General features: G+C 43.8%; 1 protein-coding gene across 5 annotated transcripts in view; it reads right to left on the bottom strand.

Moving 5' to 3' along the window:
• Nucleotides 1–3,068: 3,068 nt before the first annotated feature.
• Nucleotides 3,069–13,014, bottom strand: part of NSUN3 (NOP2/Sun RNA methyltransferase 3) — a 47,775-nt gene continuing 37,829 nt past the window's right edge. For 4 of the 5 annotated variants that reach the window (XM_075594035.1, XM_075594034.1, XM_075594036.1 and 1 more), the window contains exon 6: nucleotides 3,069–3,388. In XM_075594035.1, coding sequence (XP_075450150.1) covers nucleotides 3,130–3,388 — 259 coding nt within the window. In that variant the 3' untranslated portion in view covers nucleotides 3,069–3,129. The remainder of the gene's footprint in view (nucleotides 3,389–13,014) is intronic. The other variant, XM_075594037.1, reaches the window with a different exon arrangement.

Raw genomic sequence — 13,014 nt, 5'->3', positions numbered from 1 at the left:
ACTGTTTAGTGAAGTTCCAATCATTTACTATTTGCCCTCTGGAACATTTGAGCAGGGTTACTCCACGCCCTAAAAAAAGCGTTCCTGTTCTCCTAATAGAAAAGAATGAAATATTTTGCCATATTGGATGTACATTGGAGCTTCTTTGTTTACTGCTGTATATTTGAGGTCATATTCTCATTAGCACTCCAGTTGGCATAATTAAATACATAAAACTAGCTATAGCCGGCGTAACATACGCTGATTTTGGAGATCTGAAAGGTTAGTAATTAAACATTACTCTTTATTTTCACTCTTCCCTGTAATGCCTTGCGGTACCATCCTATTCCCCATCTTACTCTCTCCTCCATCATGCCTGCTCCTCTTTGTGCTCTCTCATCTCCTCTTTGCACTCACTGTCTTACTGTGTCTGCTCCTTTCTATACACACTCCACTCCCTCCTCTCCTACTTATCTCATCTGTGTTGGCCTCTCCTTGGTGTCTGTTTCTTCCTCCTACTAACCTTGCTGGCTCTCCTCCCCTCTCTTTGCACTCCCTCCTGACTGATGTGCACATTTCTCTCCATTCCCTTCTCATCTCCTTGCTGGCTGTCTCCTTCTCTCATTGCCGTCTCTGTCTCCTCTCCCCTTCCTCCGCCATCATGCCCTGCTCCTTTTTGTACTTCCCGCTTACAAGTGTCTGCTCCTCTCTGTGCATACTATATTCCCTCCCCTGCTACCCATCTAATCTGTGTGCTTTTCTCCTTGTGGTGTGCACTGCCATTAAAATCTCCTCCCCAGTGTTTCCTGTGTGAGTGAGAGGCCACTCAGTGTATCACAGAGGGGGAGGTACGTGTATATATCTTTATTTATATAGCGCCAACAGTGTACTCAGCACTTAAAGACAATACAGTACAGGGAATTATAATACAATAATCGCAGCAAGGTCAGATAATAGGAAAATAAATCCCTGCCCCAGAGAGCTGGTATATTGGGATACTTACAGAGACTGCAGGTGATGGAATAAGTGCAGTAGATTGCAGTGCTTGGTCACAATAGTTGGTAGGAGTGACTGAGTGTAGGACAGTAGCCATGAGTACAGGCTATTGGGATGCTTCTTTTGAGAGGTGAGTTTTAAGGTTGGTTGGTATTAAATTAGATGGGTTAACACCATTAGAAGAGAAAGAGGTGGCAGGGAGGCGTGGTTGAGAGTAGGTGTGTGTATATAGCTGGGTTTAGGATTAGGAGAGATATCCCCAGCAGTGAGGAGTAGATTGAGAGGAGGGGAGCAGAGGATTTGTGAGGGTGCTTTTTATTCAGGGGTGTAGAGGTTGTTGGGAAAGGTGTGTAAATAGTGGTGCAGGGTATAGGCACATGCATAGGTGGAGGGAAGAAGAGATGAAGAAATGTGGATAGGAGTGGGGAAGTTGGAGAGAATAGAAATGTTTACAAAGGAGTGAGGAAATAGAAAACAGGAAAAGCAAAAGTGAGGCCATAATGAGATGCAGGGAGAGAAACGTAGGAGGATAGAGTTTCCAGGGGGAGTATATGAGGAATAGGAGTAGAAAGAGCAGGTGTATAAATCAGGCCTGGGATGGCGCTGAAGGTTACACAGCAGCTTAAAAAAGTTAGTTTTTAGATGTGACAAATTTGTCAGAGCATTTAGAAAGCCAAGTTCTCACAATTTCAGGGTTGATGATAAAGTGCATAGTTCAGTTCTTGTCGTCTTCACCTCCAATTTGAACTCTACAGACACTTCATATGTGACACTTAAGATGTTACACAGCCAATGGGCAGTCTCATTACACAGGATGTGCAGTCTTATTGGCTGTCCCTGGGTGAGTGGCAGGTCGATCAGCCTATCACAGAGAGATGTGTGGACATCCTTTTTATATACAGTATAAAGTGGGACTGGGATTTGAGCTTGCTATTGTTATGTATGTCTATATAAACTCTGTTACAATCATTTTACTGGACCAAAATGGCTCCCATGGGCAAACTTTACCCAAATTGGGGTCCTACAAATGTGTTATACTTGGAGAGAACAGATCGGATACGTATACAAGTATGTTATAACCATTATTACCCGCCGTGATTACTTTTAAGGGTTTAGATTATATCATATATCACATATTGTATTCATTGGAGGCTTCAATAGCAATAGTGTTTTGAGTATTTTTGTTTGTTTTGTTAAATAGCCATACAACATGTAAAGTGTATATTCGACTCAACATTATTCAAATTTGGGTGAGGTGCACCATCACAAAAAAAATGTGATTTGGCAAAATGCTGCATTTTATTCTTGGTCTTACCATGTATAGCAGAGAATATACAGTATGTATGTGTGTGTATATATACATGTAGAGGTATCGGTACCGTGTTAGCTGATCTTTAATAATCAAAAATGAATAGACGATACCGTTCTGTGGCTAACGAAATGCTTTTATTTGTGCAAGCTTTCGAGATTTACTGATCTCTTCTCCCGGCGTTGGTACATTGAATAAAGAAAGCAAGGGTTAACTTAAAAACAGTGCATATAAGAATGTTATCTGTGACTGAAACCCCCCCCCCATCCCCCCCGTAGTATGCGATTTATGCAAAAGTAAATAATGACATGGTTAATGTGTTTTTGTGGTGTATCTGCCACCTCAGACCTGATAACATTTATTTGTACGAATAATAGAGGAAAAAATGCAAGAGGCACAGAATTTAATACACCCCTTAAAAATAAATGTGCCAGGTAACTGTTTACTCAACAGAAAATCAGAGCCTGCAGCTCTCAGAGCAAGAACTGAAGTAAATACCTTGATATACTGATGTAAATGCCTGTTTGTATGCCAAATCTCCCATATTTTAAGATGAAGACTAATAAATGAAAAGGGAATACAAATATTTCACCACATATTGTAGCACATTTACTAAGTGGTGTTATTCTGACACATGAAAGGTGTTTTAAGGAATTGGAAGGTGTCGTAAGGCATAGCACAGCTTATTAAATATGGGTCATTATCTCCTGTAATGTATGAGACGTATTTCAGGTTTTTTTTTTTCCTTTCTTTCCTTTTTATGAGAAAAGGCAAACACAAGCAATTGGTAGTACAGAAAATGTATTTAATTTAGAAGTACTGCAAAAGAAAAAAAAATTGTTGAACTACATTTTCATTAGTTTAGCTACATACATGGGACCCCACGATTTTCCATGATCCGGAAGCACCAAAAGCCCATGAGGCACATGTGAGGCAAAAGTGAACTCGTGAGATAATACACTAGCCAAGTCGCTCAAGTCCACAGGTACAATGTCAGTGCAAGAATTCAAGACATTGGTAATCACATCACTGTTTTCTGCCCTTGAGAGTGTGCATGTAGAATACACCAATGTTCCTCCGGGACGAAGTGCTTGGACAGCAGACCTGTGTTTAATTAAAAACAAGAGCAGAAACACAATAAGGTTTCCTCGGGAACTCAGCATGTGTACAAGGTCAAAGAATTTCTAGAAAGGTGAATTACTTCTTTACCTAATTCCTAAACATTAATATTCTAAAACGCAAGCAAGAGTTCACCAAAGGGCTTGACCTTGCTTTCATTTTTAAGCTCAATCTACAGTAGAATAATCTTAAAGATATATTGTCTTGCACCTTTAGAGCTCAAATAGCAGCAATAAACATTTTGCAGTCCACATTGCCATATTTTAAAGAACGTGTTTTGAGTTTCCTCTTGTGTTAGGTCAAAATGTTCATTTAAAGAGAGCAGAACTTCCAAACATTGATTCTCTTTTGGCAAGAGAACACACTCAATAATGGTTTTAGGCTCTTGAGTACTGCAGGAATCTGCAACTTCTTGTAATGTGTGCATTAAAGGTTCTTTTTCAAATGAAAGGGCATAGGTATTTGTGTAAATTTCAAAGGTTCATTCACTCCTACTCAGAATAATAATATTTATATTTTTAAAGTAACAAACATTATCTGTATCTTAACAGTAATAGCTGAACTGTTGAAATAAGAAAAGCAGTTCAGACAAAAAACATATAACATTTTTCCATGTGTTATATTTCAGATGGTAGTTACATTGCTTTTTCTTGTCATAACAAACATTCCTGATGGAATCACTGTCATGATTGTTACATCAATATATTGATAAGCTTAACAGTAGGAGCGATTATAAATGAATGTCTTAAATAATGACGGTATCAAGATTCCATGATTTTTTTAACTTTTAAAATATCCTATTTTCATACCAATTTATATAAAAATGTATGTTTTTGTCATTAATACTTTACAACCGTGTAGGCATTTTCTATGTAAATTAAATAATGAAAGGTTGTACTACTATAGAACCACATGCTGGAACAAATTACTTTATTCATCTACTGCCAAACCCAATAATCCAGCATACTTACCAATAGTTGACCTTAACATGCTTGAAGCACACAATTTAGCAAAAAGTGGTACTGCACAAACTTTGGGTGAAAACATAAAGGAAGGCTGGAAAAACTGAGCATGAAGCACAGCAGTAACCCAGCTTTCCTAATACAGTCATAATAAATTCATCTAATTTCTGCTCAGATGTTTTCCCTATGCAGCTTCTTTTTTGGTACATCCAGTGTATTCTGCTTTTGTATTGTACAACAAAACAGTGGAATTACACCACACCAAACCTGATACTGTTATTGAGCTGGAACTGGAATAATTGTGTTGGGACTTAAAAACAATAAGAGACTTGACATAAGTAGAATTTCATATAACCATAGAGCTTTAGGCTATATAAAAAAAATATTCCTGTATAGTGCTGCTAGTGTTTTACGTATCACTTTACAGAGACATTTTGCAGACCCAGTCCCTGCCCCGTAGACCTTACAATCTATGTTTTTTGGTGTCTGAGGCACAGGGAGATAAAGTGACTTGCCCAAGGTCATAAGGAGCCGACACCAGGAATTGAACCAGGTCCGTCTGCTTCAAACTCAGTGCCAGAGTCAGTGTTTTACTCACTGAGCTCTTTCTCTCTGGCTAGTGGAGGTACAATTGAAACCCGTTATAACGCGGTGCTCGGGGTCCACATAATGAAACCGCGTTATAACCGGGATTGCGAAATGGCCACCACGCGAGGACTTACCCGGCATCTGCAGCTCTCTCCTCTCCCTGCTACCAGGCTGCGTCCACGTGCGCAGCGCACATCTCCAAGATTTTTATTTTTTTTATTTTTTTTATAACAATCAATGCTTTATTACTAACGGACACACATAAACACACCTCCCCCCTACACTAATAAGTTTACCATACCATGCAGGAATCTAACCCATGACTCTTCATACATTGGTAGCAATTCTCTAGCAATTCTCTGAAAGGCAGTACTGTGCAGTAGAAGTTAAGTTTGTTTCTAGAGTCAATGAAATCACACCAATCCTATGGTGTAGCAGCTAGAGAATTGCTACCAGTGTATTTAGGGAAATGTCCTTTCATGTAAGTTTTTAATCAAAGCATATTGTTTTCTGTGATTTGCCGTCGCAATCAACAGTTATGGATCATTTATGTGTTAAATTAAATTTCACATTTTACAGTCAGCACAGAAATAGCATATGTCAACGTGATGATAATTTTTTCAGTTTGTATAATAAAAAGCAAACTTTATTTTTAATAACTTGGCATACCCATTTATAGTTGCAGTAAGAAATTAAAATGATTCAAATATGCTTTGGTAAATTATTTCAGAAAACAGTGACTACAGAGGATATTGCGAAGCAGTGCATTAAAAATGTGATCAACATTTTAAGCAAAAAATGAGACCTCTTTGCTGAGAAAGCTGACATTGTATGCAGGCATCACTTTTAAACAAATGCTCTACTTGGTCTGTAATAACGATTGAAGGCGAGTCTCAGGACTTTGGGACCTAAGGACGGTAGAATGGCTATCCAGTCGTTTAGAAACTGACAATGTAATGGTCTTCAAGTAAGAATACAAGATTAACATTTTCCATGTATGGTACAGATGCACTTTAAAGCAGGGGTGTGCAAACTGGGGGGACATGCAAGATTTTTTTTGGGGGGGGGGGGGGGGGCGCTGTGGTTACAGAGGCCCTGCGCTCTTCCCAAAGGAATTTAAATTACCGTGATTCAGCTTCAAATGATGCCGCGGGGTCATGTGATGTGACGTCACATGACCGGCAGCGTAATTTGATGCCGGCACACAGGTAAGGGAGGGGGCGTGAGCACTGGGGGAGAGCAGGCAGTGGGGCGCAGCACCAGATGCAGAAGATTGTGATCCGGTATCAGGATGAAGTAAATAACTAATTAGTAAATTACTTTTAGATTTCAGGTTCTTTTTAGCGGGCTGTATTAAGTTTAAGGATCTAATCTGAGGATTTAAAAGTAATATATATATATATATATATATATTATATATATATATATTGACAGAGTCACTGACTTAGTAGGCTGTGACAGTGAATGGAGAGATGCTGCAGCCAGATCACTGAGTGTTAATCTCCTCAGACAGAAAGAAGCACACCTGCAGCCTAATTAAACAGGGGCTGAACTATCAGTGAAACAAGTGCTTTAAAAAGCAGGAAGTTGCTCACACAAGGTGAGCTTGTTTTTCCACAGGAAGGTGGAGAGAACTATCCCGGCTTGGAAGCCGTAGCAGCTGCTGCTGCTCTGGTCCCCAGTCCTGCGAGGAGCTTTGCTGCTGGGACCAGCTGGGACCCCAACCCAGGATAAAGATAAACATTGCTGCGAGGCTGGACACAGCCTGCTCCCCGGAACCGTGTTCCTGTTTGCTGTTTGGAGCTGAAACAGATAAGACTTTATTCTTATTATGCTTATTGGTTATCGTTTGTGTAGCATGTTTTGGGCATGACCAGATTAGCTAGCTGTCCTGTTAGTAAGGGCTCAAGAAGTGAGTTAGTGTCCCTAACGGGACTAGGCTTTAATTTCCAAGAAAGTAGTTTCTTAAAAGGACAGTGCACCCGTACTTATTTTGGTTGTGGCTAATAAACTACTAGTGTTTAAAGTTTCCCATCGTGTCAAGCGTCTTACTGACCCCGCCGCGAGGCCGTCCTGCCACAGGTGGTGTCAGAAGTGGGATGCTACGCCTCTGGGGGTCAGTAGATGAAGATGTGTTGAGACACTGAACTCAAGCGGAAAAAAAAAATGATTTTTTGCTGAAGCATGGAAGTTACAGCTAGCAAGCACGGAGTGTAAATTTTGCCCCGTCGGGTATGAAAGGATTGCTGTGTAAAGCTAATGCCTTTTGCTGAAGTGAGTGAATTTGCAGCTAGCAAGTGCTGTGAGCAAAGTTTGCCCTGTCTGGTAAAAAAGAAAGTGAAAATGAATTTTGGCAAAGATGTTGCCCTAAGAAGAACCCAGAAGGTTCAAAGATTGTAAAGTTACGTGTGTTGTGCAAAGTCTGCCTCGTCGGGTGTGAAGAAAACAAAAAAAAAATCCGGGGTTTTAAAATGGCCGCCGTCATGTGTCAGTTTTGCAATGTACATAACCATATAAAACAGTGTCCCTTCAGGCCATACGATGATGATGACGACTCGTATGTGGCCCCTGGAGGAGAGCCGTACCCACAGATGAATTTAGTATGCTGGGCCTGTCATAAAGTAGGTCACATGGAAGATGTGTGCCCAAAATTTTTCAAAGACAAACAGCTGCAAAAGCAAGCAACGCCCTATGAGTGCAAGCAAGATGTGGAAGCTGATACCAGTGAGCGTGTGCCCAGTACCACTGATATCTCTGGAGCTAATAAAGCAAAAAGAAAGAAGAAAAAGAAAACTGTTCCTCAAATCACAGGGGAAGTGACCAAGCCACTTGAACCTGCGCTGTCAGGAGATGCGTCAGAAAGGCGCCGAGATGTGCTGCAGACCGGAGTGACCGGCAGAATTGTCACAGGAATGGTGGCAAAGGAAAAGGAGGAGCAAAGGGAAGCTGAATCCTTGATCCAGGGAAAAGAGGCCTTAATTTCTGCACTCCAAACTGCCCAGCGTTATTATGATGTCTTGCAGAAACAATTGAATAGGGAGCGAGAAGCTAATGCAGAGGTACAGAGGTGTATACTCCCAGCTATACAAGAGTATGCTGCTTTAAAGAAAACAGAGCAACTCTTGCGGAGTGAGTTGGAGGAGCTGACGACAAGCTTGAATAAAGCCAACACCGCAATTGCTAACATGGAATCAGAGAGAACAAGTCCTGACTGGAGACTATGCTATCAGATGTCCCAGAGAGATGTGCAAAACTTCATCAAAGACTTAGAAGTTTCTCACCAAGAAGCTAGCACGCTCAAAACAGAGCTGGAGCTCTCACGCCAGGAGGGCCAAAGTCTAAACACAGAGCTGGGTATGTTGAAGGAAACCCATGAGAATGCCCTGAGGGATTTAGAGACTGTAAGGAAGGAGAATGTAAGTCTGACGCAGAAAAATTCAGACTTGACTGATCAAATCAGTAAAGGTGATAAGAAGCTCCACCAAGCAGGAAAAGTGGAGAAGCAATTGATCCAGGAAAAGCTAGAGGTGCAGGAAGCACTGCAGAATGCAGAGAGGATGCAACGTGTCTCCCTGCAGCAGCACACACAGGCAACGCACTTATGGCAGAGCCAGCTGCAAGAGCTACATGCAAGTCTGCAAGCAGCCAAGGAGAAGCAGCGAGTGCTACAGGAACGGCTGAGTACCCAGTATGTCCCCACAGAACAGCATGAGGAACTGAGGGCCACGCTGTACGCCACAAGAGCATCGCTAGGGGCAGAGCTGGGTACTTTGAAGAAAGCCAATGAAACGGTCCTAAGGGATATAGAGACTGTGAAAATGGAGAATATAAACCTGAAGGAAGAGGTTTTAAACCTGACTGGTCTGGTCAGTGATGGGACTGAGAAGCTTCACCAAGCGCAGAAAGTGAAGACACAATTGGCGCAAGGAAAAAATGAAGTACAGGCTGCTCTGCAGAATGCAGAGAAAATGCTGGAAAAAGAATGCCTCGCCCTGGAGCAGCTGAAGATCACGTTGAGCGCCACAAGAGCATCGCTGGAGGCAGAGCTTAAAAGCCAGGTGACTCTGTGTGAGAGGGAACATGAGAAGGTCCAAAGACTGGAGCAAGAGCTGGAGAAGCAGAGAGGCAACTCCATCTCCATGAGTCAGTATGCCAAGGAGAAAGAAGCCTGGAAGACAGAAGCAACAGCGATACTGGCGACAAGAACTGCAGAGCTCAAAAAGATGGAGGAGGCGTTGATGCAAACCCAGAGTAAGCACCGGGAAGAGGTGAAGGCCCTGAGAGGGGACTGGCAGCATCAGATTGAAGAGCTGCAAACGCAGATGGCTGAGCACGAGATGCAGCGCGCCAAGACGGAGGAGGTGTCCGTCCGTCAGGTGGCCTGCCTGATGTTGCACCATGAAACTGAGATGGCTGATATCCACAAGCGGCTGGACTACATGACCAATGAGGGGGCCCGGCTACAGCTGGAGCTAGACAAGGTCCGGGAGGAGCACCAGCAGCTGCAGGTCCAGAATAAAGAAAGAGAGACAGATTTAAGCCTTGCTCTGAGTCTGCTAGGAGACGTACAATCGCGACTCAATTCTAACGAAGATGAACTAGCAGCCGCACTGAGTGAAAGAAGAAAGGCAGAAGGACTGCTTCAAGACCTGAGGAAGGACCTGGAGTCTGAGTGTGCTGGCAGCAAGATGGCGGAGAAACAAAAGTGTGACCTGGTCAAGGAGCTTGAGGCTCTGAAGACTGAGCGGGACGCTACGTTGGACTCTACGGCTGACCAGCAGGAGGTTTCTCAGATGAAGCTGGAGGAAAAGCTTGCAACCCCAAGACAGACGTTTGGGTTACTGAAGCAGTCCAAGGAAAAGGTGGCGGTAGAGATAAAACAAGGGAGGTACTCCAGGAAGCATGACTGTGATACCGTTGCAGAACTACAGTCTACTTTCCACAAGGCACGGAATGCGAAGGCCAAATTGCGATGCACTAGCACAGTAAGAATCCAATCAAACTACAGTGCCCAGGGGACACAAAGTGGATTCCTTGCCATGAGGGCAGCCACTGTGAAGAGACAGCCGCGAATGAGACGGAAGTGTGCCCGTGATCATAAGGGGAGAAAGACCGCACAGATGGTCCAGCAAATCTCCCAACAGAGTAAGTTAAAGAGTCAAGACAGAAAGGCCCAAGCCTATGAGTCTGCTGACCGTAAAAGAGAGGTGCCATGGGGTGTACTTCGGGTTAAAAGGAATCCCGACCAAGTTGAAGTACTGAAGATAAATGGTGTGGAACCCAACACTGAAGGTACACTGAGGAAGAAAGGTCCAAAAGAGAAGGCCAAACAGTCACTGGCGAGTGTATGCAATGAGCTGACCGAGGTCAATGCTCTTCTACAGGATTTGGGAGACTCTGAGCACAAAAGGACAAGGACAACAATGCATCTTCAGGATTTACAGATCAAGGACACAGGTAGCGTGGATTTACCAGCGGATGCCGCGAAATCAAGGAAATTACAGTTAAAGATTGCAGATTTAAGAGTGCAGCTTAACGAAGCCAAACAAGCCTTGGAGGACTCCATAGTTTTACAAGATTTCAGTCTTGCATCTGAATTAAAGGAGATAGTGAGGAACCAGTCCTCAGGCCCAGATGGCCTGGTAATTACCCCAAAAAGAAAATGCCTAAATTGGAAGGCAAGAAAAAAAAAAAGGGGGGAGGGAAGGGCCGACGTCAGACATTGGCGACAAAGATGCTGGTGCACGGGAATGGTGCACGGGCCGCTCCACAGGACAATGTTTCGCTGGGGAGAGGGATATGTGACAGTCACTGACTCAGTAGGCTGTGACAGTGAATGGAGAGATGCTGCAGCCAGATCACTGAGTGTTAATCTCCTCAGACAGAAAGAAGCACACCTGCAGCCTAATTAAACAGGGGCTGAACTATCAGTGAAACAAGTGCTTTAAAAAGCAGGAAGTTGCTCACACAAGGTGAGCTTGTTTTTCCACAGGAAGGTGTAGAGAACTCTCCTGGCCCAAGCCCATACAAGTTACGTGTGTTGTGCAAAGTCTGCCTCGTCGGGTGTGAAAAAAATAAATATATATATATATATATATATATATATATATATATATATATATATATATATATATATATATGGAAAAAAGAACAAAAAAGAAACAGGCGCACACCTAGTGCATTACCACAATAAAAATGTATTGGATGAACATAAAATCTAACAAATGGCCACTCACAAGGATACAGCAAATAAAAGCATGTATGAGATAGGCTCTCATGTGCCTTGCAGCTCAATCACCAGCGTCCGTCCGCAATCAGTGGCGTCGTCACGTGGATCAGCCTCGCGAACCGGAACCGGAAGAGGGGTCTTTCACCTTCAGTGCTCCACCAAATCGGTCCCTCCGGGAAACAGGCACCCCAGATGTATAATAGTACAAGGTAGCAAGCCGGGAGAGCAGCACACGGGAGCCAAGAGTTCTCAGTCAACCTGCATCAGTGTTTGTGGGCAAATGGCGGCCGGACTCTAGCCACTCCCTACGCGTTTCGTCATCAAATGGCGACTTCTTCAGTTCCCCTGAAGAAGTCGCCATTTGATGACGAAACGCGTAGGGCGTGGCTAGAGTCCGGCCGCCATTTGCCCACAAACACTGATGCAGGTTGACTGAGAACTCTTGGCTCCCGTGTGCTGCTCTCCCGGCTTGCTACCTTGTACTATTATACATCTGGGGTGCCTGTTTCCCGGAGGGACCGATTTGGTGGAGCACTGAAGGTGAAAGACCCCTCTTCCGGTTCCGGTTCGCGAGGCTGATCCACGTGACGACGCCACTGATTGCGGACGGACGCTGGTGATTGAGCTGCAAGGCACATGAGAGCCTATCTCATACATGCTTTTATTTGCTGTATCCTTGTGAGTGGCCATTTGTTAGATTTTATGTTCATCCAATACATTTTTATTGTGGTAATGCACTAGGTGTGCGCCTGTTTCTTTTTTGTTCTTTTTTCCAGATATCACTAGGGACTGGTGATCCCTTTTAAACGGGCTGCAAGAAACCAAGGACATTTCCACTGGAACAGGACTTTATGTATTGAAGGTTTTTTATTATATATTTTTATCTTTTGACAATTTTTTCTATATATTTTTTATTAATAAATACATTTTTTATATTTTTTATATTTTTTCCTTTAGGGTTTTTTGTCAGGAGATTGCATTGCCATTTGTTTATTTTAAAAGTTTTATCATAGTGTACTAGCCCTATCTAGCTGCCCCTTCAAGCCTATCCAATTAGCTATTGTCTCTCCCACTAGTAATTTATAATTAATATTTATAATTAACTGGTTATTTAGCGGCGCTACTTCATATTGTTTTTTTGTTGTTATATATATATATATATATACAGTGTTCGACAATTAATGATAACCACAAGCCCATGGCGAGTGGATTTAGGCCACTGACGAGTGGATTTAGGCCGCTTCTGCGGCTCTATGAATTCCCCTGCTCGCGCCAAATTTGTATTTTTTTTAAAAATAAATAAATAAGTAATCCCCCTCCCTGACTGGCCTGACGCAAGGAAGAGGGCCGGCTGGCAGCTCTAGGTCAGCCCCTCCCCCCGATCCCCGCTTGCTGCCCGGGGCGGGATGTAGGCTGGGGGGGTCCCCGGGGCGGGATGTAGGCTGGAGGGGGTCCCCGCGGCTGCTGCCCAGTGCTGGAGGACAAGGTAGGCGCTTCCCCTCTGTCCCACGCTCCTTTGGCACCCGCGCGGGCAGGGTAATAGGAGAGGGGAAGAAGGGAAGCAGCCTGGGCGGGAGATAGAGGGAGGGGGGTGCGCGTACGCGCTGGAGAGGCACGTTTCCCATCGGGGTGGTTGGTGTGGCCGTGCGGCTGTTCCCTGCTGGCCCCCGATCCCCCCGCAACTAATGGTGGCCTCCTGTCTGGCTGCCTGACCTCCCCAGCATGGCTGCCTGACCCCCCTCCTGGCTGCAGCCTGGGCACATGCGCGGCTTGCCACGTTTCCCATCAAGGAGGTAGGTGGCCGTGAGCCTGTGCACCTGTCCCCCCGCCCC

The sequence above is a fragment of the Ascaphus truei genome, chromosome 3, assembly GCF_040206685.1.
Source record: "Ascaphus truei isolate aAscTru1 chromosome 3, aAscTru1.hap1, whole genome shotgun sequence".
NCBI lineage: Eukaryota > Metazoa > Chordata > Amphibia > Anura > Ascaphidae > Ascaphus > Ascaphus truei.
This window is presented reverse-complemented; position numbering and strand designations above follow the sequence as displayed.